Below are 27,230 nucleotides of genomic sequence, written 5' to 3' on the forward strand. Positions count from 1 at the left end.
AGAGAGCCTGTCATTCCCTTGGGGTTCCCAATCAAAAATAAATCCAAACAATGTAATATAGTACAAAACTCGGGTTGTTTCACTTTGAGGAACGTTTATTTAAAATCCTAAGCAACCTAAGCATCAAAAATAAAGAATTGACTTAAAAAGGAATTGATTTTCTTTTTAACTAACTAATTGGCAAAATTTAAAAGGATGTAAAATGAGTAAATAATTTTTGGATTTTAGTTTATAAAATGAATATGAATGAAAAAAGCAAAGTAAATTAACAAGTAACAGCAAATGGAAAAGCAATCCTATAACACAATGATTAAGCTATCATTGCTTCAATTAATTTGGGAGTTAGCTAAATTTAAAAGATTCTAAGGGCCACTCCTTAGACTCGGTTTAATTAGAATAATCAACACCAAGCCACCTTGTATATTAATTATTCACAATTAAACTGTTTTAGCATAATTAGCCAAAAAGAAAATCAAAGAAAAATAATTAACATTTTAGTCCAATAACCAAGTCACCTTGAATTACCACTAAATATTCACAATAATTTCAAAACATGGTTTGACCCAGTACAATATAAAGAAATTAAAGCTAATCACAATATAATGTCAAATGCTAATAAAAATCCAACAACTACAACCAATCTCAATACAACTATAATTTATCACAATACATTCAAACATTACAAAATTTATTTAAGACTTAGAAATCACAATTATAACAAAAGAAATAAAGATTGGAAGAGCTGAAACTCCTTTGAAGCTCCAAGTTCAAGTCATAAGCACTGTGCTAGAGAATTGAAGGATTTAGCTAAGCCCCTGCATCAGTAAACTCCACCGTGTGCTTTAATAATCACAGCCATAGCAAAAAAAAAAAAACGCAGCTAAAGGTAGATGAATGCTGAAGGATGGGTTTCGGTTGATGAGAGACAGATAGGAGAGGCGAAGTCGAGACTATGGAGGTTTGATTCTCCCCCTGGCGCCGTCGGCCTCTTGTGCTCCTCTCGCCTTCGCGTCTCTCTTTTTTTCTTTCAGCGCCGTCCAGCTCTCTCTCAGCTATCTCTCGCCTCCCCCCGGAATCCAAGATGATGAATATTGGATATTAGGGATGGGAGCAAAACGCAACGCTTTGCTCCCCCTTTTGTTTTTTTTTTTTTAATTTTTTTCTTAATTTATTTTTATTATATTTTTCTTTTTTTCTTCTTTTTTTAATTTTATTTTTATTTTTAAATCTTCCAAAAACTACAAACAAAATTCAAAGTTAAGGTAGCATTAATTGTCCTCAAAAATCAATTAGTCACAATTAAATCAAAATATGACAATTTTGTCCCTTTAAAATGATAATTCAAAATAAAACATATTAAATCAATTAACAACCAATTAAGGCCAAAAGAACTAATTAAGTTGACAAAACCCATATAAAAGATATCAAAATATATAAAAATAATTGAGTTTGTCAATTATTCTCCGACTAGCTTGGAGCTCTATTGTAATATACGCTTATCACTCCAGACTTATAGTGAGTTATCTCATAATATGACGGTGCCACCAAGGTCAGTATCTGTTAAGAACTATTCGAAGTATAAAATTTGTATTAAAAGTAAATATGTACATTTACTTATTTTAATTTCCCACAAAATTTCATTTTACTCTTTTAATTTATAGCTTTTTTAAGTCCTTTAACCTGCCGCCATTAACACACAAAAAATGATGACACTGAAATTTGAAATGTTGACCAAACATTTTCAAATATTGACATTTTTAAGTTCAATTTTCAAAATATGAATTTGAAATATGTTTTTAGCTATTTCAAAGAGACCTAAATAAATAAATTTCAAGAATGTGATGAAAAAATTAAAATTATAAAATTTTATAATACTATAAAAATTAATAAATTTTATAAGCTATTAGAAAGTTTAAAAATATGTTTTAGAATTATTCCTTGATGGTAGGAAAAAAATTTTAAAAAAATAAATGTTTAAGTATTTCTTACATTAAAGAAGGGTATTTTAGTCCAAATACACGTTTCATACAAATTTAAGTGTGAAACTTAAACGCTAATTGATGTTTGAATGGATAAAAACTTATAGAATAATGTCAAATATATAATGAATATTGTGTAACATATAAGTTAATTTTAAGAAAGGAATTTTATATCTATGTTTCCAAGATAGAGAGAATGTTTTAAGGGAGGTTGTGAGTGTATGCTATTCTATTTTATAGATGTTGATACTATTCCACTATCCCTCTTAAATTCATTCCATTGGCCCCCACGCTCATTTTTCTAAATATATACACACACACAAACACCCATATAAGAAATAATTCTTAGTCATACCATATATGCGTGTTGGACGGCTTATTTTGTAGCATTTTTTTTTATGCATACGATAATATTCAGTAAACTCACACCATTGCTAATAAAAGAGGTGCCAATCACTTAAGCTTTGCCAGTTCATTTCTGTTTTCCTCTTCCTTCTAAACTTGAAGTTGAAGATATGAAGAGAACGATCTCTTGGATTCTTGCTTTGCTTCTTCTGGTTTCCTTCTTCGTTATTGTTGCAGATGCTGCTAATAATAGAGGTAAGCACTTGGCCACACCCTTCATTAATCTCTACCTCTACTTAGGGGTCAACCATCGGACGACAGTTCAATTGAATGAAAATAAAACTTTTGGATATCATGAAATAATAATCCAAGAGATTACCAATAATGGAATGGTTCAAGTGTGTTTGGTAGACAGAGGAGAAGGCACACCTTTTAGTAACACATTGGAATTAAGGCCATTGAGAACCTCTCTCTATTCCTCTCCATTTCCTTTATCTCTAGACACACGAAGAGATTGTGGTAGTTCTTCTAGGACCAAATTTGTCAGGTAGACTTTCTACTCTGCATCAACTTTTTCAACAATTTTCACTTCTTATTATTATTTGTTTATAGAAAGTATCATGCAATTCATTTCGTTAGTCAACTCCATCTAGTGAGATAAGGTTTATTATTGTTGTTGTTGTATGTCTCCATCATAAAAATTTCAGATACATAGAATTGACAACATATGGAGGTTTAGGCAAGGCTTACAGCATATCTGCTACGAATAGGGTATAGAATTGACATTTAGTGCATTACAAAAATCTTGTATAATTAAATTAAGTGAAATATAAAAGAGGTTTAATTAAATAGACTACGTTAAGAAAAAAAAAAGGCATATATAGAATTGTGAAAAGTTTAAATAACAAGTCACATTGTTAATAATTTCTTGAGATTATTGTTAATAATTTGCCTTGTTTTGTGATTCCTTCGCTCAATTATTGTTTTGGAAATTAAAATGCAGGTCCAAGGACGATGTATAACCGCTAGTGGCATATATATAAAAAGACTCGTTATTGGGATGTCTTCGAAACAGGTGCACAAGTAAAAGTAGAAAACTCCAACTATGAGCTTCCACCAGAAATATTAGTCACAGCATGTATACCCAAGAATAATTATTCCAATGTCTTAATTGAAAGGTGGAGTTCTGGTAATATACCAGAACAATTTTATTTGTTTCTTCATTTTGCTGAAATTCAAAAGCTTCCTTCTCGCAAAAAGAGGATTATCAACGTCACTTTTAATTGTGAAAATTACGACCCTCAGAACTTACTCTTGAATACTTGAAAGCTGTCACTTTCCAACATAACTTCAACTTTCGTTACATTCAAAATTAGAGCAACAGCTGATTCTTATGCTCCTCCTCTCCTCAATGCCTTTAAGATCTTTAAAGTATTCCCACAACCAAATTGCCCTACAGATGCACAAGATGGTATATATTGCTTTTCTTTCTTTTGTTGTTTCTCTCCGTTTTTTCCTTCCTTCGGTTTAAGTTCGTGAGATCAATACATTGAAGGAAAACTCAACTGGGTATTTCTTTGCATTGTTGGAAATTATATAGTTATTGCCATGATGGAGATCAAGCGTACTTATGGGATATCCAAAATCAGTTGGCAAGGGACCCATGTGTGCCTTCTGATTTTGCATGGGAAGGTGTTAGATGCAAGTCTGGCAACAATACAAGAATCGTTTTATTATAAGAAGTCCTATTTATAACACAGAAATATTTTATTTAATCATATTTATAAGTCACATCACTGATTTTTTAACGTGACCATATTATTTTACCTTTCATTCATTATTAAGGCAGAATTAAAATTTAAGACAGAATTAATGTGGTTTAGTTTTACTGATAAATACGTCCGAAATAACTTATAAGTTTGTGAACTCCAACCTGTTGGTACTTGAGGTCAAGCAAACTCAAAGGACAAATATCTGAATCCTTTGCGCGTTTGAAAATTTTGGAGTACTTGTAAGTTATAATATAAGATGGGCTCCCAAATTCAAATATTATTATTAAGCATATATATAGTTTGTTATTATGAACAATATTAACCTCTTGTTCACAGGGATTTGTCCAACAATGAATTGATAGGAGAACTACCAGAATTTCTTGCAACTCTTCCTAATTTAAAATTCATGTAAGACCTTAATTGATAGGAGAATTACCAGAATGTGAAGTCATGTGTCTCAAAATTACATTTATTTTCTTTTTACTATCTTGCAGTAATGTGAATGGAAAAAAGCTCACAGGTTCAATCCCCAGGGCTTTGAAGGAAAATGCTAATTTGATGTTCAGGTTTACTTGTCTTCAATGTCAAAATCAGATTGTAGTTTAATATTCTTGTTTGAGACCAAATTGGATAAACTTCTTGTCCCGTTGTATGGCTAATGTAGAAAGCCTTGAAGTCTTCTGTGTGTGTGTGTGTAAAAGGAAGTGTTAATTCCAAAACTTTTTTATATTGGCCATTTTCCACCAATTGCTAGGAGATGCTACTTATTACTGCTAGTAAGTGTTAAAGTCTAGATCATTAACTATAATAAATCACTAACTTATTACATGCTACTTTGTTTATGAATAATATTCTTTGTCCTTGATAATATCTGTAAAATCGAACCTCATTTGCTCAACTAATGCCTCCTCTTCCCATTTTGCCAGTGTAGCCAACAATCCAGGTCTGTGTCAGTTAGATTCATGCGACGACAACCAACGCAAGTTTGTTATTATTCCTTTTATTATTACATCAATCACAGTCTTTATCGATCCTAATTGCCATTCTTTCTGTGATGATTTGGAGACTGAGAAAGAACAGACATGGTATTTATTTATTTATTTTATCTATTTGTCGATTCATTGGGAATATAACACTCTCAAGTTATTTTTGCATATGGAATTAATTACAATAGTTTTGTAGGGTGTTGACCCCACTATTAGGGCTGAAGTTTGGCCATTTCTACTTGGAGTGTAAGTATGCTTTCTTCCTAGCTTCATTCCTCATGGCTATCACTGTATCCACACTTGTATGCTTGTAATCAATCAAACATTTTTGTTATATAGTTGCCTACTTTTTGTGCTTTTCTCCATATTATGTATTTGAGAGGACATTGATTACTCTTTCGCTAGATTTGGATCATTAGAGTGGTTGATTCTCTATTTCATATTCTTTTGTAAATGAATTAATTGCTTAGACAAACTTCTATATGGTTGCTGATTATTCATTCATTTAAACAGCTATGACTTGGACAGCACCAAAGAAAAAAGAGATGTTATAATGAGTCAAAATAGGTAGGCAAACAAATTTCATCTCTAAATGTGTTATATAATTCTTTCTTGCTTGGTTGTGTGAGCTTCTCCACTCTTGCAACTCGTTTTGTTTCTTCTTGCTCCTTGCTTTGCTTTAATTTTGTGAGGTATTAATTCCAAACCTTTAAACACAGAAACAAATATGAGAAAATCCGCAGACAATGCCGGAACTTTCTAAAGCAGAAGAATAGGAGCTTCAATTTACATGAAATTGACGGAGTTAGAAGTGAGGGAGATGGTGGAATTTTCATGCATGACTCTGGTTGTCTTAGTTCTGAAGATGTTGCTACTGCCAGGAAATCCCTTTCTAGTGAGGAGATGAGGCCTAATGTTGAGTACTCAGATGATCCATCCGGCGCATTGGTTGATAGAGATGGTTTCTAATGTCAACAATGTTGATACTTGTACACTAGATGCTAATTCTTCTGATTCAGATTCACCAGAAGGTCCTCAAATAATCCAAATTTCCCCTCTGGGGATTATCAGGAGGAGAATGATCCCAAGACAGTTTCCGAGGGGCATTCTTCATCCCAGACTGAAGTCTCATCAAAACTTAAGATTAAGGACGACTTTGCAACATGGCAGCGTATCCTTAGACTTGATGCGGTGCGTGCCAATCAGAATGGATCCCTTACTCCCACTCTCAGGCTGTGGTAACAGAGAGTAGGGCACAACGATCTGCTGAGGTGGATGGCTTGAAGGATTATGGTCACCTAGAGCCCTGTAGAGTATTCCATGCTGCCCGACTAGTTGCTATCCTTGAGGCCTATGCACTGTATGACCTTGAGATTGGCTATTGTCAATGAATGAGTGATCCGTTGTCTCCTCTAATAACTGTTATATCTGAGGATCACATGGCTTTCTGGTGTTTTGTTGGATTCATGAAAAAGGCACAGCAGAATTTTAGACTTGATGAGGTAGGTATCAGGAGGCAACTTAATATTTTTGCTAAAATTATCAAGTTTAAGGACTCCCTCCTATATAAGCACTTGGAGAAGCTCCAGGCTGAGGATTTTTTTTTTTTATAGGATGGTGGTGGTATTATTCAGAAGGGAATTGACGTTTGAACAAACTCTTTGCCTATGGGAGGCGATGTGGGCAGACCAAGCAGCAGTTAGGGCAGGTATTGGGAAGTCTGCATGGAATAGAATAAGGCAGTCTGCTCCACCAACGGAGGATTTATTGCTTTATGCCATAGCAGCTTCAGTGTTGCAGACAAGGAAACTGATTACTGAGAAATATTGCAGCATGGATGAGATCATGAGGGAATGTAATGGCATGGCAGGACGCCTGGATGTTTGGAAACTGCTAGATGATGCACATAACTTGGCGGTCACCCTTCATGATAAAATAGAGACAACATTCCGGTGACCACATTTAATTGATCATTTTTTAAAGATGGAGGCAGGGCAGTAAGATGCCAAAAACTTGTGAGAAAACTACAGAGTTGGTCAATTGAGAAGGGAGAATAAACGTCAAGAACACCTTTAGGGAAGGAAACAGGTGCGAGGAATTGTGTTGAGGACAAGATTTGAGGAAAACCAGCTAGAACATACCACCAATAAGCATCATGCATATTTAACAAGAAGACTTAGCTGTGGTTGAAATACCCCCGAGTCCTAGTACAGTAATTTGTTTTTTCCCCCTTGTATTACAAAAAAATGGTTTACAATATTTTTTTAAAGATCTAATTTATTTATTTATTTATTTCAATTTGCCAGATCTCATTACTAGAATTAAAAAAAAAAAAAAGCACGGCATATGATTTAACTTCGAGTGTTGTTGCTTCAACTAGCCCCCACATATATATTGAGGGCTGATATACCTTTTGGTGGGCCAACAGGCATAGGGGTTAGATGTATGTGTTAGTATTCTACTTTGATCCCTTTTTCCTTTTGTCTTTTTTTTTTTTAGCTTTGTTTTTGGACATGTATATTTGGGCTCGGTGGGTAGAAATTTTAATCATTATTCTACTATCTATAATGGCTGTGCCTAAACTTCTAATTACATTGCATATCATTTGAATCTTTCCAAATCACGGTTGGAGTAGCAAGTCTAAATGGGGGCATGATGAGAGTTAATTGCATATCCTATGCTTCTTGAAGTGATTCTGCGCTACTCTGGAAGTAAATGTCACCTCAAATGAATATTTTCTTAAAATAAAATTTTATACTAGGATAATGAAAACAATATGGAAAAGAGTATTAAAATTTGTTATTGAAAAGTTATAGTGATCAGGGTAGAATTTGATTTACTAAAACTATAATAATTAACTGTATTTCTAATGCTATTATGAAAACAAAAGAGAACATCTTTAAATCATATTGAAATATTTTTCTATGAAACATAAACTTATTAAAATAAATTTTCAATTCTCATTATTATATTAAATATGACTTAAGTGCATTATAAATGAGTTGTGAAAATGCTTATTTCATTGTTAGGACTTTGTGATGCATAGGACAAATGTAACTCTAGATTAGTGACAAATGACGCTTTAAATTTGTGACATTTGGTATTTCATAGATTTTTGGTTTGTTTTTATCATGAAAATTTTAACTCTATTTTATTTTATTCAACACAATGTGGGTTTGAATTCAATATGAATGTAATATGATCTATGCATTGTATATCAACCTATTTATTTGCGATTAAAGGTTAAACATAGAAGCACATGTAATATTGACTAGGAATTAAAATAAAATAAAATTTTGTTAAAATATTAAACTTTAGCATCTAATAATTTAAATATTATTATTATTTGTGAGCTTTGATGCACAATTTACAAGTCAATTATTAAGATTTATAAATCATGCATGTTAATTTAAGGAAGGCGCAATGTTTGATTAATGTTCCAAAGAGTTACTACAAGTTGTGCTCGGATGAAGAAGTTGATGAGATAGGAATTATAGGTTTGATGGCCAAGCTTTCCGATAATCAGAAAAAAGGAAAATTATAAATTTGTAGAATGTACATAAGGATTAGAATGTACATAATCGATACTGAAAATTCAAATACCAAACTTGAAAGGAAAACGAAGATGGAAACTTGAATAACAAACTAACCTAATAATTAGGAATATAAAACAAAAAACTAATTTTGATATGAAATTAAAAGTTTAACAAACTGCCTCCACCGCAAGTCTCTTGGTGATATTTCCACAATTGGTTGACCCAAAGGTCTTCTCTGAGATTTCGATGGAACAAGTCTGCTTACCCACACAAGCCTGCATAATGTCAAGCAAGTTAAGATAAATTAGTTATTTGATCAATTAATGTATGAAAGAATGTGTATGTAAAATATAAAATATTTAACCCAAGCAAGGAATGTGTTTTCAAATTAAGAGATTAATTGCCTTCTCTATGATTGAAGAAGCATCATTGGTGCTTTCACATGTGCCTTTGATAAAGGAACCACATGTGCCTTGAGGATCTCCAAAACTGGCAAATTTAATAGCAGAAATTGGACGACTCTGGCAAGATAGTTCCAATGTGTGGTTCTCATAGGCATTCCCACAAGCAGTTCCCACACTAATTGTTCGGAAATTCACATATGATGGATTTCCTCCCATCTCCTCCAACAAAACTAATGTGTTCTCACCATCTTTAAGGAATGATCGAGGAACATGATACCTGAAAACACATATTTAATATATTGTTCAGATCAAATTTGTATGGTTTAGGAATCAAAACCCCTTCACTTTTGGAAAAAAAGAATCAAACTAACCATTTTTGTGTAGGCTTTGCACAGTTGTAAATGCATTTTGTGGAAGAGTATTCACCACGATAATCACAAGGATCATTACTGCAACCATCTTCTGCAGCCAAGTAGGCTGGCCAATAACGACCGATATTATGACCATTAACCCAAGCAAACCCTTTTCCAAGCCCTTCTAAATCAACCACCACAGGGTCTTTTCCAAGAGGAGCTTTAAAAGTGGTCTACCAAATATTTAATTTAAAAAATAAATGAGTCAGTTTGTATATTTCAATAATTGACTAACAAAATAATGTCATAATTTTTAAATTGCCAAGTACCTTGTACCAAGTGAAGCTTCTGTTTATGGGTAATTGGTCTGATGCCCATTTGGTGTTAGAACTAGACTCTTCGCTAAAGAACTTTTTATCCCAACCATCCAATCCAATTCTGTAGTGCCACTTGTGAGAAGATAAGTTCTTGATAATTGTCTCATCACCTTTTTTACCAACCACCTCAATTGGTCCAACAAGACCAGTGTGCCATGTGTCAAAGAACGATCCATAGTTCTGTTCAAAAAAAGACAGGTTATAATTTTAATTTGTTCAGTATATACAAATCTACATTAATTCATATGATGATATACCTGTAATCCAGTGGTGACACTAAGCAAACTAATCACATTCTTTCCTTTATTCAACTTGATCTTAAATTCAACTTCATCATCATAAAGAACACCATATTTAGCCCAATGGTTTCCTGCATATCCATCAAATTAACACAGGATGATGTTAACTAAACTAATCATAGTTTATGTATGAGCGAATGGAGTAATACAAAGCAACATTAGTTTTACCGAATATGTTCTCCATTGAGATATGCATAAATTACTTGGCCACTTGCGTTGATTCTAAGAGACATATCATGGCTCCAAATAGGGTCATGCTTATCAAGATGAAGACTATCAAAACAGAAAGAAAATTAAAGATGGTTAGGCCCTCGGAATGAGAATATCAATGCTTAATTAAAACAATGAAAAACAAGAGAAAGATTAGTGAATTGAGAATGATTTTACCTGGTGATGTACCAAAGGTAGTCACTGACATCACTAGTGACTTCCTTTTGATCAATGAGTTTGTTTGCAGAAGAATGAGATTTGCCTTTGAGAGCATCATGAATATTCTCAGGCCTCCACACCCACTTCAATGATTCTGGCTGCTTCTCAGCTTCGTTTGGCCAATGTTCATTCACAGAAATTTGAACATTAATCTAATTAATCGCAAAGAACAACATATGTTAGACTCTTTTTAATACAGAATTAGCTAGGGCTATACATAAAATTTATAGAAAAAGAATAGAATTCAGATGTTGTACAAAAATTAAAAAAAAAAAACCCACCTTTGCTGTGTTATACTCTTCAGTTTGACCATCAGGAAGAATGCTAACAGACCAAGCTGGAACTACATATTGCTTTCCATTGAATGTGACTGTTGCATCAGAAGTAGTGTTGCTGTTGCTCAAGAACACACTTGATGATCCATTTGTCGCATACACAGTGGCCTATAACATTTTCAACATTATTAACCACCTCGAATTCCATGAACGTGAGTGTGTGTGTGTGTGTGTAAAATCAGTGACAATGGATAATTCTTCTTTCATTTATAGTTAGTTACCTTGACAGAATTACCAAGATCAGTTTCGTTGACATTGCCATAGACAAGGTTTTTCTCAATTGATTTCAAAACTTCATGAAGTTTCTTAAGATGACCCCATTTTGGTTGAGCAATATTTCCTGCAAATAATTGAATGACATTATATCACATTTAAAGTTATGTTGAGCAAATATATACATAAAGAAGAAATCAAATTGATGAAATTTTGATTGTATACCAAATTCATCGAGAGGAGCATCATAGTCATATGAGGTTGTAATATATGGACCACCAGCAGTTCTACCAAAGTTGGTTCCCCCATGATACTGTAGCCATAAAAAGATATTTCATCAATCAGTTATCAATTTTATTTTGATGCGTTTAAATATATATTTAATATGATTTACCATATAATAGTTTTGTAAGGTTCCTCCAGTTTGATAGAATCTGGCTACACCATAGGCAACATCTTCAGCTGTTCTATGAGGATCTTGCCCACCCCAACTTTTGAACCTTTAATAATCATAAAAATAATAATTATGCAAAATGATTTAATTAATGATTAATAAACAAAAATAAAACCTAAAATAAAGTGATTTGGGACTTACCATCCTACCCAATTTTCAGTCCAGATCTTAGGACTATTGGGATTATTAGGTGTGAACTTGTCACAATAATAACCGTTACATGTATTTATCTGGTAAATTGAATCAATCAAAAGTATTATAATTAGAAAATGATAAATAATTTTAAATTTTGAAAGCGACATTTAATTAACTAATTTTACCATGGGTTGAGGAGCATCACTTTGTTGGCACATAATCCATGGGACTCCAATATTATAAGACTCCGCCATTGAAGCACACCAATCTATGTACACCTTTCCAGCATCTCCATAAGGATTCATAACATTCCCATACTCATTCTCGATCTATTAATTAGAGAGAAAAAAAAATAATTAATAAATTAATTTGGTCCAATGATAATTTTGTAATTTTTTTTTTAAAAGATCAATTCATGAACTATTATATAAATACCTGGGCAATAATTATGGGGCCGCCTTGAGAAGCAAGAAGTTTCTCTTCAGTGATCTTATTTATGATCAACGTAGTGAAATTTTGCATCTCATTCTGTAAAACCAAATAAAAAAAGCATAAACAACATATACTATATAAGGTATAGAAAAATATTTATTGAAATAATCAACCAACCATGAACACATTATTTGCTGTCCTCATCTCAATGCCAGGCAAATTATGCAACCACACAGGGAAACCCCTAAGAAAATAAAACAATGAAGAATTAAGAATAATTCTATACATCAAAACTACAAATTATAAAAAAAAAAAAAGATTACTACTTGTATAATTAAACATACCCATAGTTCCATTCAGCACAAACATAAGGTCCAATCCGAAGAATAGCATAAAGGCCAGCCTCATGAACGGTCTTTAGAAATCTGACAAGATCATTACTCCCACAAAAATCATATTGACGACGAACTGGTTCATGAGCATTCCAAAACACGTAAGTCTCTACTGTGTTCAGCCCTCCTTCTTTTGCTTTTTGGATCAAATCCGGCCACATCTACATAATCAGCAAACTCATCATTATAAGCAATAATCATACTTGGACAAGTATACGCATTAAATCAGAAAAATAAAAGAAACAGATTATCAGTTATGTTTCTTTGAACTTTGCGTTTTGAAACGTTTCAAAAACAAAACCGTACGTTCAGAATATAGTTCAGAACAGGCCTAACAATAAGAAACAATAAAGAAGCTGCAAAAATGGGTAGAATTATGAATATGGAAGAAGGATAGATAATTACTTGTGGTGTGCTTCTGGGATAATGAATTGAACCGGAAATGAGAATTCGACGTTGGCCATCGATGATGATGGCTCTTCCATCGTGAGAGACATTAACGGCAATAGAGACCAGAAAGAAACTCAGCAGACAAAGACAAAACAAAATTTTCTGAGAAGCCATATTGGAATTGAGAGTGAGAGAAAGAAGGGAATGTGGTAGAGTATATATGGAATTTAAAGGAGGCTCAAGACGACTTTATATAGAAAAAAAAGAAACGTCAGATTATCGTGGATGTTGGATGTATATCTTCAAAATTTGTTTTTTCAGAAGATAAAAATAGATAGATTCTAGTTTATCATTACCTTGACCTTATAATATTTTCATTAAGCTGGATTATGATATGATGTTAACAATTTTTTTGCCAAAATTTAATTAACAGAATCATTAGACAATCTTGATTAATAAAAATCTTTTGTTTTAAAATTATAAAAAATAATTTTTTATTATATCTGATAGGCGTCTTTAATTTTTATTTTTTTAAAAAATATTGAGCAATTGAAAAATATTAAATATTTAGATGGTGTATCTTATATATGATTTGCGTATGTTTGAGGATAACGTATGTTCGCCAAAAAAGGTTGTGATAACTGGGGATCAGAAAAATTTATTTCTAGTATATTTTAGGGACAATAATGGAAAAAATCCATACCAAACTTGTCATTTTAAAGTAAAACATAATTACATTAAAAAAATTATTAATTAAATTATTACTAGCTAACTAGCTGAGATAAAATAAATAATAACAACAACAATAACGGTGGAAGGGCTTAGCTAGTACTGGTACTAAATATAATACCTCATTAGTGGTATGCAAATAAGATCTTATATTTAGAACCGAAGATAATATACTAGAAGTACAAATGAAGACTTTTTTCTTTGGAGAAATTGCAATCAGGTCCCAAAGAAGAGATTTAATTATCCTAAAGTCCATTGACAACTAAGGAGCATACAATGACAAGTTTCAATATAAGAAATGACAACTAATTTATACTACTTACTTATCATTGGAACTTTTTAGTAGCTAAATTCTTTTCTTTAGACCTCATGGTAATTCTCTCTGTTTTTTTTTTGGGGAAAATTAGGGAGAAGGACCTAAAAAAATTAGTATTTATTAAGAGGGATCTTAAAAATTATAATTAATTTGAAAGACCAAAAATTAAAATAAAATTTTACAATTACCAAATTATCCCTTATCAAATCCCTACATTATCTCCAACACCCTCCTATCTCAATTTGACAGTTAATTATCAATTGAACTTGATTTCTCTTTATCTCTGCGTATCTTTTTCTTATGCATCCAAAGTTTCTATTAATAGCAATTGTCTTCTTGTAAATCCAGAACAAAGAAGACAAATTAAAAGAAATCGACCAGCAAACTATTAATTCAACGATACATATATTCTGAACATTATTTTCTCTCCTTTAGTTTGTACTGAATGTTATCTTATTTTCTCATGGCCTCTATATAAAGACTTTTTGGATGAATATTAAAGTATATATTTGTACCTTCATTCAATCCCAATTATACATACATATGAATACAATCACGCTACCTATACAAAGCTTCTTAGCTGAATATAAATATAGTTCTTTCTGTTAACCAAAATATGAAAATCAAGTAAATACTGCCTGCCGTAAATATAGTTCTTTCTGTTAATCAAAATATGAAAATTAGGTAAATACTGCCGCTTCGTAACCTAAGCTTCACTAATAATTTTTCCAACCACATCAAAATGAGGGGTGAAATCGCAGCCATGCAAGCTGGAAATTTTTCCAGCCATATCGGAATGAAAGGCTAGTAGATGCAGATATGAATGACTGAAAAATAAGACTCTATATTTTTGTTAATTGCTGTATTTAGCTTTTAATTTTAATGGGGGGCAATTTGGTAATTGTAAATTTATATTTCAGTTGATAACTAATAGTCATATATTGAGATGGGTGTTGGAGATAATGTAGGGATTTGGCCAAGGATAATTTTGTAATTGTAAATTCATATTTTAATTTTTGGTCCTTCAAATTAATTACAATTTTTAAGATCCCTCTTAACAAAAACTAATTTTTTTAGGTCCTTCTCCTCAATTTTCCATTTTTTTTAGAAGTTATGAATTCCTTTCCTGTAGGGGGGGGGGGACAGAAAACTAAAAAAAATTTAGGAAAAAGAAGCTCTCCACTTATTTTACTTTCCTCCGCTTCCTTACCTTCATTGTTAGATCAACTTTAAATAATTGAGATTTAATATCTTATAAAAGTATTATTATAACATCAATAACAATATATGTGTGTGCATAGATATAAATTTACTGCGCTTGGTTCTCAGACTTTCATGAGACGAAGACGAAGACCACCTCGCCTTTTCTCCCTACAAATCCTTGCATGCCATCACTATAATATAAAAATGCCGTTAGAAAATTTTTAAATCATTTAAAATGAGACTTTCTGTGAAACATAAATTATTATAATAATTCTTGCTTTCACCTTTAAATCATGATAATGGTCTTCTAAACTATGGGTCGTTTTTTATACATGGTACAACAGTTTTTTTTGAACCGGTTGAGGTGGATGGTAAAAAGGTGATGATGAGACAGTCAATGAGGATTTGTCTTCTCAGAAGTGGCATGCACTACAAAATTGGACTGGATGGTTGGAATAAAAAGTTCTTTAGTGAAAAATCTAGTTCTAACATCAAATGGGCATCTAACCAATTACTCCCAAATAAAAGCTTCACTTGGTACAAGGTATACTTGGCAATTGGCAAATTATATTATCATTTGTTAGTCCAATAATTAAAATGTAGATAATTGATTTATTCACGTTTGAAATTAAATGTATTTTAGACCACATTCAAAGCTCCTATTTGAAAAGACCCTGTGGCAGTTGATTTGGAAGGACTAGGTAAATTATTTGCTCGTGTTAATGGTCATAATATAGGCGGTTATGGGTCTGCCCACTTGGCTGCAGAAGATGATTGCAGTATTGATCACTGTAATTATCATGGTAAATATTCGTTCACAAAATGTATTTACAACTATGGAAATTCTATGCAAAAATGGTTGGTCTGATTTTTGTTCTTTTCAAAATTAAGCGAAGGATCTGGATTCTTAACATTCAAATTTGATCTGAAAGACATATTAAATATGTTTTTTCAGGTATCATGTTCCACGATCATTCCTTAAAGATGGTGAAAACACATTGGTTTTGTTGGAGGAGATGGAAGAAAATCCATCCTATGTGAATTTCGGAACAGTTAGTGCGAGAGCTGCTTGTGGGAATACTTATAAGAACCTCACATTGGAACTACCTTGCCAGAGCAATTCAATTTCTGCCATTAGATTTGCCAATTTTCGAGATCCTCAAGGCATATATGAAAGCACCAACGATACTGCAACTATAGACAAGGTAATTAATCTCTTAATTTAAAACAGTATATTATTGCTTGGGTTAAATATTTTATATTTTACGTATACATTCATACATTAATTGATCAAATAACAAATTTATCTTAACTTATTTGACATTATGCAGGCTTGTGTGGGTACGTAAGTAGACTTGACGTCAAATAAATTTTGATGTTTCCTTTTTCTCTCCAACGTTATTATTTGATCATTCATACTTTTTGAGATATAATTTTTTGTTATCATAATATTTCTCGAAAGAAAGCAGCGGAGTTATCTTATTCATATGATATTTAACAATTTTCTCAAATTACGATTCCATTTCCACTTATTGCTATTGTTCATCCATATTGATGAATATTAATTACTGACCGGGTTGAATGATTATTCAAGAATGAGTAAAATATATAAAGGAAGATATAATTAATTTTGAAATGCAAACAAATATTTGAACATCAAAATTAATTCAAAAGAATAAATTTATATACCTGAGTTGGCCATCATCCTCCATTGAAATATTATTGGTTGAGTTTAATGTAAATTTAAGAATGAGTGAAATGTAAGCATTAATTTGTGGTTTTGAGCACAAGGGCAAAAAAACAAAAGTCTTAAGTAAGCAAATTAATCATGATTAAATCGCATGCAAATTCTAAAAATAAGAGATCTATTTATAAATAAGCCCCATAAATTTGTGAAAATATTCTTTCAAATCCCATGAGATTTTTTTTTATAATTTAATTCCCTTGTGAAATACGATGTATATATTTTTTGGCTCACTTCTCTTTGCCTGATTTGACCAACGACCGTTGACCGGCCATCGGTCAGTATTGACAAGTCAAAGATAATTTTTTAAAAAAATATTTTAATTTATATTGAACATATCCGATAGCCTCTGTTTTGTTTTTATTTTTGGGTAGTGATGATAGTCTCCCCTTAATTTTCTTGCTATACTGTTATAGATTATCGCAGAGCCGTGTATCTAACTAGAGATATTAAAACAGAAATTAAAAGGTTGCCGGCATTTCCAAAAAGAAAATCAAACAAATAGTCCATGAAGTCTCCAAGTTTGACCCCAAAAATAAAAATAACTTATAATTTTATACTTTTAGTATTAAATTCTCTTTTAATATTATAAATAACTATATTTTCAAGCTTATAGGTACTAAAGTTTAGCACTACAGTATAAATCTAAATGTTTATAATTATTTATATATATTTTTTTCCAACTACTTAAAAACAAGATATGCATAAAATATTTTGTGAATGAACTTTCTACCTTTTTCATCAGGAAGGACTTTTTGGGTCAAGAAAAATTGGTAGGGGATAATAATGACAATGAAGTCCGGCAATTTTTAAATTGTTTTACAATAAATTAAATTTTGATAATACGCAACGAATGACTTGAAAATTATCCTTATCTTACCTATGCATTGAAGGGTATGTTTGACTAGCTAGTTAATTACTAGCTACTTCTACTCCTAAATATAAGATTTAGTTTGTAGTGTAATATATTTAAAATCGGAGGTAGTATAACTTAAGAATTGGGTCAAATTACAAGATTATACACATATGGCCTTATCATTTAACAAAGACTTATTAAATGGGTTAACATGTAGTACTCAATATTTCAAAACAGACCTTCAATAAAAAATACTTGTACTTAATTAAAAAAATTTGGAGCTCTATTCCCTAATGTGCTCTCATGATTCTGGCCCTTTGGTATTCTGCCGCTTTGGTATTTGTATTAAACGACTCGACCTAAATTTGATAGTCCTATCAATGCCATCAATATGGATCCATATCTATCAACAAACCAATTCACAAAATATAAAATTTGTAATAAATCTACCATCCTATAACTTTTATATGATATATATTGATTGATGTTGATACTTCCACTATTATCCAAATTACATTTTTTTAATATACAAAGTAATTCTTAGTCATACTCAAACCATGCGTGCCGGACGGCCTTTTGTGTGTGTGTGTGTGTGTGTGTGTGTGTGTAATGCTAACAAACTTACACGCACCATTAATTTTCTGCCTACTTAAAGAAGTGCCAATCACTTAGGCTTGCCACAGATCATTTCTCTTTTCCTCGTCCTCTAAACTTGAAGACATGAAGAAATCGATTCTTGCATTGCTTGTGTTGGTTTCCTTTATCATTGTGGCGGATGCTGCTAATCGTACAGGTAAGCACTTTGCCAGCCTCTCTTAACTGTATGGGTCATATGATGTTTTGTTTAGTGAACATCGATCTTTTGAGAATTTATTTTCTCTAGGAAAATTTTTTCCTTTGCAAATTTTTTATTATTGCCAATTTTTAACTAGTTTTTATCTATTTTCTTTATTTTTTTGTATAGTTTTTATCATGAATTCTCATGCTCCATATATAGTTGGTTTTCAAATAAAACGCTTGAAAACAAATTCAAAAAATGATTGGGGACATCTTTGTTCTATCCTAGTCATGTCTTGTCCCAAATGGGGCAAAAAATAGGATAGAAAGGCCACTCTATCCCAATTATTGAGATTGATCATGTCTTATCATGTGAACACCCCTATTACCTAATATAAGTAATGACAAATGAGGTTTTTCTTTTTTAAATTAATGGGTGGTGCTGTTATTAGAGAAATTAAGTCTTCCACATCCCACACCTATAGGAAAGCTCTTGTGCTATTAGTATACAAAGCCATTAACAACAAAAATGAGGTTAATTAGTCACACATATAAAGAAATGTTTGTATCTTAAAAAGATATATCTTTAGTAATTTGGACCAAACAAATAGATGTAATGATATCCTCATGTCAGTGTCGAGATTTAAACTTACATCCTTCTGGGATATTATTCACACCAATACCATCAAAACGATTTTTTAATTATATTAACTGTTGGATCAGCATCAAACGTTGTTGGACCTAATTTGGTAGTAGCTCTGCATTCGCAGAAATTTCTTGTGCTTTAAGTAGTCATAATTTCTTTCACTAACGTGAGTTGATAATCTAAACAATCGTTGCTTATATTTATAATATTCTCAATAAAACCATAAGATTTCTGTAAATTTGTTTATATATGGATCAAACGGCCGTTTACGCCTATTGTGGAAAACCTAAAATAAGGAATATACATAATTGTGCAGGCTTCATAAGTATAGATTGTGGAGCAAAGAGAGATTATGTTGATGAATTAACAGGGATTTGGTACCAAACAGATGAAGGCTTCATAGAAAGTGGATCCAATCATGAAATACCACCCATCTTTAACATCAGCAACGATCTTGCATACATGAGGGGTCAGCTAAAAACATTCAGAAGTTTTCCAGAGGGACAAAGGAACTGTTATACTTTGAGACCAATAAAACAAAAGCAGAAGTATCTGATCAGAGCTTCATTTGCTTGTCAGAACTATGACTCAAAAAACGAGTTCCCAAAGTTTGATCTCTACTTGGGGGTCAACTATTGGGCGACAATTGAATTGAATGAAAATAAAACTTTTGGATATAATGAAATAATAATCCAAGAGGTTACCAATGGCATGGTTCAAGTGTGTCTGGTGGACACGGGAGAAGGCAAACCTTTTATGAACACATTGGAACTACGGCCATTGAGAAATTCTCTCTATTCCTCTCCATTTCCCTTATCTCTTTACACAAGAAGAGATTGTGGCCCTTCTTCCAGTATCAACTATGTCAGGTACTCTTTCTATCCCGCTCAGACTTTTACAACGTTACAACAAAAAATTAGTATGAGGTCATATAAAAGAAATGTGAACAATCAAAAGTCCCATCACTAAATAGGTAAACTTATTTGCACTTAACTTCCTTGATATTTTAGAATTATTTATTCATTTGGTCGGACTTTTTGGTTTTTCTGGAGGAGCATAATTTTTCTTTTTCACACTTGTTTATAAGAAACTTTTAATTATATTCTATTTCTCCAATTTGCTTGCAGAAATTTCAGATACAATCATCCTTATAAATCATAGCTCGCAAAACATTCTGCCATATCCTGCAGCTCAGAATACAGAATATAATTATATGATGCTCTGTCCTTAACAACATATATCCAGAATACTAAAGTATAATCAAATTGTATAATTAATTTAAATTCAATTAAATATAAACTGGTCCTGCATAGTGTTTTTAAATATTTTTAAATGTTATGAAAATAGAATTGCCTATATATCTCATGAAAAAAAATTAGAGGTAGAGTTGTGAAAAGATTTAAACAACAAGTCACATTTTTAATACCTTGGGGGTAACATGACTTATTGCAAATTTTGTACTTTATATTGATATTAATTGATTGGGCGATTTATGCCTAGTCTGACGTAAATAGACACATTTTCATGTGTTTGGCGTGCTATTCATAAGATTAGTTCCCCTAGTTATCATAACATGGGGAAAAAATGAAATTTGTTGTAAAATTATGTACTACCAAAGGAATCAATTGATTAATTTAGAGAGATTAACAAAGTTACTAAATTAGTTAATTATCACATACGTTACATGATCTCTCTAAAATGTTTATGTGAATTATTAGATTATATATTAATTTATAAATGAAACAAATTAATTTGGAGATAAACGATAAATAAAATAGTTTAAAGTAATTTAGTAACTTTTTTAATTTCTCTAAATTAGTCAACTACGTTCTATATTAAAAATGGGAGGTAGTACATTTTTTGCCAGAAGTTGTAAACTTTTACATACATACATATATTCATCATATGTTGATTGACTTGAACGTCAATAATTTCTTGAGATTATTAATACTTTGCTTCTTTCTTTTTTTTTCGGGTGATGCTTTCCTTAATTGTTTCGGAAATTAAAATGCAGGTCCAAGGACGATGTTTATGACCGTTTGTGGCATACATATATAAAGAATAGTCAGTGGAATGTCTTAGAAACAGATGGACAAGTAAAAGTCGAAAATTCCAATTATGAGCTTCCATCAGAAATATTAGTCACAGCATGTCAAGCCCCGAATAATTCCAATCTCTTATCTGAGAGTTGGAGTCTTGATGTAGCAGAACAATTTTATCTGTTTCTTCACTTTGCTGAAATTCAAAAGCTTCCTTCTGGCCAAAAGAGGATTATCAATGTCACTTTTAATTATGAAAATTCCCTCTACGAAGAACTTACCCTTGAATATTTGAAACCCGTCACCCTAAATTCCAACATCACTACAAATAACGTTAGATTCAGAATTAGGGCAACAGATGATTCTTATGCCCCTCCTATCCTCAATGCCTTTGAGATTTTTAAAGTCTTCCCACAACCAAATTCCCCAACGGACCCACAAGATGGTATTGCTTTTTCTTTTTCTTCATTTTTTCTTCCTTTGGTTCAATTTTTATTTTGCTAAAGATGAATATATATTGAAGAAAGCTCAACTAGGTTCTCCTTCGCATAGTTAATGCCATGGTGGAGATCAGGCGTACTTATGGGGTATCCAAAATCAGTTGGCAAGGGGACCCATGTGTGCCTTCTAATTTTGCATGGGAAGGTGTTAGATGCAACTATGGCAACAAAACAAGAGTCGTTTCATTGTAAGTACCATACTTCTGAATTATTTATGATGTGTCATATATGAAGCATTATTTGAGAAAAACATTTTGGCGTACAAGTAGTTGAATAGAGCTCTAAAACAGCACTAACACGGCTTGCAAGCAAAGAACTCTCAGAAGAGTTAATACAACTCTAAAGTTCATAAATAGAGCAAGAGGGCTTCAATGCAATATAATCCCACAAAACAAACTTTTCCTTAATTTTTACCATCAAAAGAAGGTGATTCAACAAAATAACGTAGTGTGACAATTTTTTATCCATAACATGTCCAAATCTTGCCTTGATTTGTTCATATATATATATATATATATCAGCTATTTGTTTCAACCCATTTATATATATGCTACATTTTCCTTTTATTTATTTCTCTTTTTTAGTTGTTTACAATATGTCTTATGAATTCCAAAATGTAGGCACTTGGGGTCAAGCAAACTCAAAGGACAAATATCTGAATCCTTCGCGCGTTTGAAAAATTTGGAGTGCTTGTAAGTTGTATGTAATATAAGATAGGCTCCCAACAAATACTTATTATATTGAGCCTACAACCTCTTGTTCATAGGGACTTGTCCAACAATGAACTGATAGGAGAACTACCAGAATTTCTCGCAACTCTTCCTTATTTAAAATTCATGTAAGACCTTAATTTATACACACACACTGCAACTTTAATGCTTAGATTGTGAAGTCGTGCACCTCAAAATTACATTTATTTTCTTTTTCATCATCTATCTTGCAGTGATGTGACGGGAAACAAACTCACGGGTTCAATTCCCAAGGCTTTTAGTGAAAATGCCAATTTAAGGCTCAGGTAGATATCCAATTCAGATTCTAGTTTATTCTTGTTTGAGGTCAAATTGGATAAACTTTGTGTCTTTTTGTCATTCATTCTTTGATAATTTGGAGAGAGGAAGAAGGAGGAGAACAATAGAGTTTTTTTTTAATCCTTTGCTTATGAATAATATGCCTTGGCGCAACAATATATGTAAAAATCATCATATTTAAAACAGGACCAGCTGGGTTGAACCGGGAATCGTGAACCAATCACCTGGCTTGTCCCGTCAACCCTTGTGAGCTCAAGACATTTGAACCGGGTGACTCGGAATAACCCGAGAACAGCCCAGCTAACCTACCCTATTTGGTGGGTTAACCCATTAGCCTCTTTTTTCTTTTTTTTTTTTTAAAGCTATTTTGATGCATTTTTTTAAACTGTCGATAGTTTTTAGTTTAGTTATTAAATGAGGATAGGTACGAATACTTTGTTGTCATATATCTATTTTGATTAATTTTTTCTATAATAAATATTTAGCAATTTTAGGAGGATGATACTATGATGCCAGTTTGTCAAAAGAATTGTAAAAAAAAATTATAAAGAAATTTTAAGTATATGATTCTTTTAATTTGTTTGTAATTCAAGGTAATGAATTGATGTTTAATTGTAAGAAGATATGATAAAAATTAAATTATTTTTAATTTTTTTATTTCTTACCGGTTTGACCTCTGAGTTAACGGTTTGCTTACAAACCCTTAATTCATTATCTCAACCGGCTCAATGATTGATACGAATACTTTGTTGTCATATATATTTTGATTAATTTTTTTTCTATAATAAATATTTAGCAATTTTTGGAGGACGATACTATGATGCCAGTTTGTCAAAAGAATTGTAAAAAAAAATTATAAAGAAATTTTAAGTATATGATTCTTTTAATTTGTTTGTAATTCAAGGTAATGAATTGATGTTTAATCGTAAGAAGATATGATAAAATTAAATTATTTTTTAATTTTTTATTTCTTACCGGTTTGACCTCTGAGTTAACGGTTTGCTTACTAACCCTTAATTCATTATCTCAACTGGCTCAATGATTGATACGAATACTTTGTTGTCATATATATATTTTGATTAATTTTTTCTATAATAAATATTTAGCAATTTTTGGAGGATGATACTATGATGCCAGTTTGTCAAAAGAATTGTAAAAAAAGAAAATTATAAAGAAATTTTAAGTATATGATTCTTTTAATTTGTTTGTAATTCAAGGTAATGAATTGATGTTTAATCATAAGAAGATATGATAAAAATTAAATTATTTTTTAATTTTTTTATTTCTCACTGGTTTGACCTCCGAGTTAACGGTTTGCTTACTAACCCTTAATTCATTATCTTGACCAGCTCAATGACTGGTCCGCAATGTACAACAATGTCATTTTCTGAAACTCATCATTTGCTTAACTCAAGGTTCCTCTTTCTATTTTGCCAGTGTAGCCAACAATGCAGGTCTCTATCAGTTGGATTCATGCAACAAAGAACGCACGTTTGTTATTCCTCTTGTTACATCAATTACAGTCTTTACCCTAATTGCCGTTCTTTCTTTGGTGGTTTGGAGACTGAGAAAGAGAAGACAAGGTATTTATTTTTATATCTATTGTCGATGTCGATTCATTGGAATATAATACAGCACTCTCAAGTTATTTTTACTTGTGTTTGAAGGCTAAAATAATTTAACATAATGATGCAGATTCGTCCACAAATAAATACTTGAAGATGGAGATTCCAAAACGAAAGAATCGAGAATTCTCTCACTCACAAGTTCTGCGGATCACCAACAATTTCAAAACTCTTATTGGAGAAGGAGGATTCGGGAAAGTTTACCTTGGGACTCTAGAAGATAATTCTCAAGTTGCAGTAAAATTACTTTCAGAATCATCAAAGCAAGGATACAAGGAGTTTCAATCAGAGGTTAGAAATGAAAAAGACGTATATCTATGATATACAAAAGCTACTTTTTAAATATATGTATGCAAAGTCATATATGATGGAGCTAATAAATAATTAACTGTTGACTTGTAGGCTCAGCTCTTGACAGTTATTCATCATAGAAACTTGGTTTCACTTGTTGGGTATTGCCATGGAAACAATATCATGGCCTTGATTTATGAATATGTGGATAATGGGGACCTCGGCCAATTATTATCAGGTTTCTCATATCTTGTGCTTATTTTCAGGTCTTAGATACAATTATTGAAAATCTCATGAAGGAAAATTATTACTCGTTTAGTTTTATATGGCTAAATATAGTCGACTGAGATCTTTGAATAGTTGTATGATTATATGCGTCTGTTATTGAAAGATACTGATGATCATATGCAATTTTTTTCTCTTGTAGAGAAAAACTCAAATATTTTGAGGTGGAAACAGAGACTTGAAGTAGCAATTGACGCAGCGAAAGGTGAGAAAAAGCTATTATATATGTTATTGACCCGTCTTGCCTTATTACTCCCTCCGGCTCTAAATACAGTAGAGGAATTACATAACTAATTTACAGTAAAAGATTTAGTTATTTGTAAAAAAAAATGTATTAGTTTTCCCAAAATAATATCATTTTTAATAATTGAAGAAGTCTTCTTAAAAATTATAAATTTACAAGACAAAATGAATGTAGATCTTGTATTTAAGAATAAAGTAAACTCCTTAATTAACTCCTATATTTAGAATAAAAGGGAGTAGTAATAAGCTCCAGTATATTTTCTTCTTATATAATAAGCTAGTGGAGTTGCAGGATTGGAATACCTTCACACTGGTTGTAATACTCCTATAATCCACCGAGACTTGAAACCATCCAACATTTTATTGAATAAATCCATGGTAGCTAAGATTGCTGATTTTGGACTGTCTAGAGTATTTACAAATGAAAAAGATACTCATCTATCAACTCAACCAGCCGGTACTCCTGGTTACATCGATCCTGAGTAAGTGTTTCTTAGCATATGTCTAAAGAAATATAAAAGAGGACTTAAGGATATCAGTTTCATTATTGATTGGATTCATTTGCAGATTTCAAAGATCAGGAAAACTAAATAAGAAAACTGATATTTATAGTTTTGGAATGATTCTTCTTCAACTAATAACGGGTCGTCCCCCAATAAAGAGAGGACCTGAGGATATCAGTTTCATTATTGATTGGATTCAACCGAAAATTGAAAGTGGGGATATTGAAGGCATTGTTGATCCAAGATTAGCTGCAGAATTCAGTCTTAACTCAACATGGAAAGCTGTTGAAGTAGCAATGTCATGCGTGTTACCACCACCAACCCAAAGGCCAACCATAAGTTACATATTGCGAGAACTACAAGAATGTCTAGCTTTGGAGATGGGAATACATGACATGATGCCAAGAAATTCATGTGATTATAGTGGCAATAGTGAGTTAATCACTGTTCTCTCTGCTAGGTAGTCATCATGATATATTTCTGCTAAACAAGACTACAAGGCTTCATGTTTTAATTTGTTTTACAAGACTATGATGAAATTCGTGCTTGCATTGTTCAAGGATCATTACATATAATGAGCGCACGAGTTTCTTTGTTGAGTTAACTTTTTTTTTCCCCATCAAATGAGACCAACGATGTTAAAATTAAGTAACTAAAAATGCACTTTATAAACTTAAGATACTAAATCAAAACTTGATGTAAATATAGAGAACCAAATATATAATTTAGCTTTCTAATATCATGATGATGTGGTGCACTTTCAGCTTTTTGATTAGTTTGGATGAATGAGATTGAACACAACTAAAGGACGCTAAGGTTATGCGTGTGAGGTTATGTTTGTTGGTGATGGTTTGAGAATGAGATTGGTGAGTGAGGTGGGTTGGCACTGTAACTTTAAATTATGTCTGGTATAGGGAGTAATGTTTAAAAGGAATGTTCACATTAACTTTATTATATCAGTCATTAATTATAAAAGACAACAATACCTTGCTATTAATTTTTGTTAAAAAGAAGAAGAAGAAGAAAGTTTGCAATTGCTTTCCCTTTGCAGTTCATCGTCATCGCATTCACTGATTGATTCAGTGCAAAACCAAAAACAAATCTATTAGCAACCTTTAATCATTAACTTATATGAGATCATATTTGACGCAAAGGAAAGGGTTTCTAATGCTGATTCAACTCGGCATATTCCGCTGCTCCTTCTTCATCTTCCTTCTTTTCTCTGCTTCAACCACTCAACTCTGTCATTTGGGTTTGGTTGTACATCTTCATCTTTTGCTTCTAGTTCGATTCCATCGCTATGTGTTCAAGGAAGACGAAGACTTGTCAATTGCCATTGGCAAGGTTCGAAGAAGGAAGATGGAGATCTGAACACAGATATGAGTCTCCGTCGTAGCATCCTCAATTTTGCCTCTTTCCACCTTCATTACCGTCGCAAGAGGATAGTCGATATGTAACTGGGGGTGGGTGAGGGGTAATCTGGTCCAAAAATGTTTAGTGCTGGAATTGATTATTTTTCAATACTAGGGGGCCGCTGGTATTGGCTAATCCCACAAAAAGTGGTATTGGGCAATCCTAGGATTGCTGAAGTCTACACATCAAACATGACAAACT

General features: G+C 32.1%; 2 protein-coding genes and 2 pseudogenes across 2 annotated transcripts; 2 read left to right on the top strand and 2 right to left on the bottom strand.

The window, feature by feature from the left end:
- The first annotated feature begins 890 nt into the window (after positions 1–890).
- LOC114759023 (GTPase-activating protein gyp7-like) lies at positions 891–7,366 on the top strand (annotated as a pseudogene).
- A 1,419-nt stretch (positions 7,367–8,785) lies between these two features.
- Positions 8,786–11,871, bottom strand: LOC114759024 (beta-galactosidase 7-like). Its single transcript, XM_028948120.1, has 13 exons — positions 11,803–11,871; positions 11,624–11,712; positions 11,423–11,528; positions 11,254–11,341; positions 11,037–11,155; positions 10,762–10,923; positions 10,439–10,632; positions 10,229–10,324; positions 10,010–10,130; positions 9,705–9,932; positions 9,394–9,608; positions 9,023–9,299; positions 8,786–8,893 (listed from the first exon to the last, which is right to left on the bottom strand). The coding sequence occupies exons 1-13, from the start codon at positions 11,869–11,871 to the stop codon at positions 8,786–8,788; spliced, it is 1,872 nt and encodes a 623-aa protein (XP_028803953.1).
- Positions 11,872–12,217: 346 nt separating this feature from the next.
- LOC114759020 (beta-galactosidase 15-like) lies at positions 12,218–13,005 on the bottom strand (annotated as a pseudogene).
- A 2,910-nt stretch (positions 13,006–15,915) lies between these two features.
- LOC114759021 (putative leucine-rich repeat receptor-like serine/threonine-protein kinase At2g19230) lies at positions 15,916–26,987 on the top strand. The gene is made up of 11 exons (XM_028948119.1): positions 15,916–15,941; positions 16,035–16,284; positions 18,352–18,472; positions 19,419–19,971; positions 21,117–21,586; positions 24,365–24,585; positions 24,697–24,823; positions 25,013–25,075; positions 25,406–25,595; positions 25,681–26,076; positions 26,771–26,987. Exons 1-11 carry the CDS (start codon positions 15,916–15,918, stop codon positions 26,985–26,987), a joined length of 2,634 nt encoding a protein of 877 aa, XP_028803952.1.
- The last annotated feature ends 243 nt before the right edge of the window (positions 26,988–27,230 follow it).

Source organism: Neltuma alba, unplaced genomic scaffold (assembly GCF_004799145.2).
Source record: "Neltuma alba isolate B1F8T4 unplaced genomic scaffold, ASM479914v2 tig00010782_pilon, whole genome shotgun sequence".
In the NCBI taxonomy this organism is placed as follows: Eukaryota; Viridiplantae; Streptophyta; class Magnoliopsida; order Fabales; family Fabaceae; genus Neltuma; species Neltuma alba.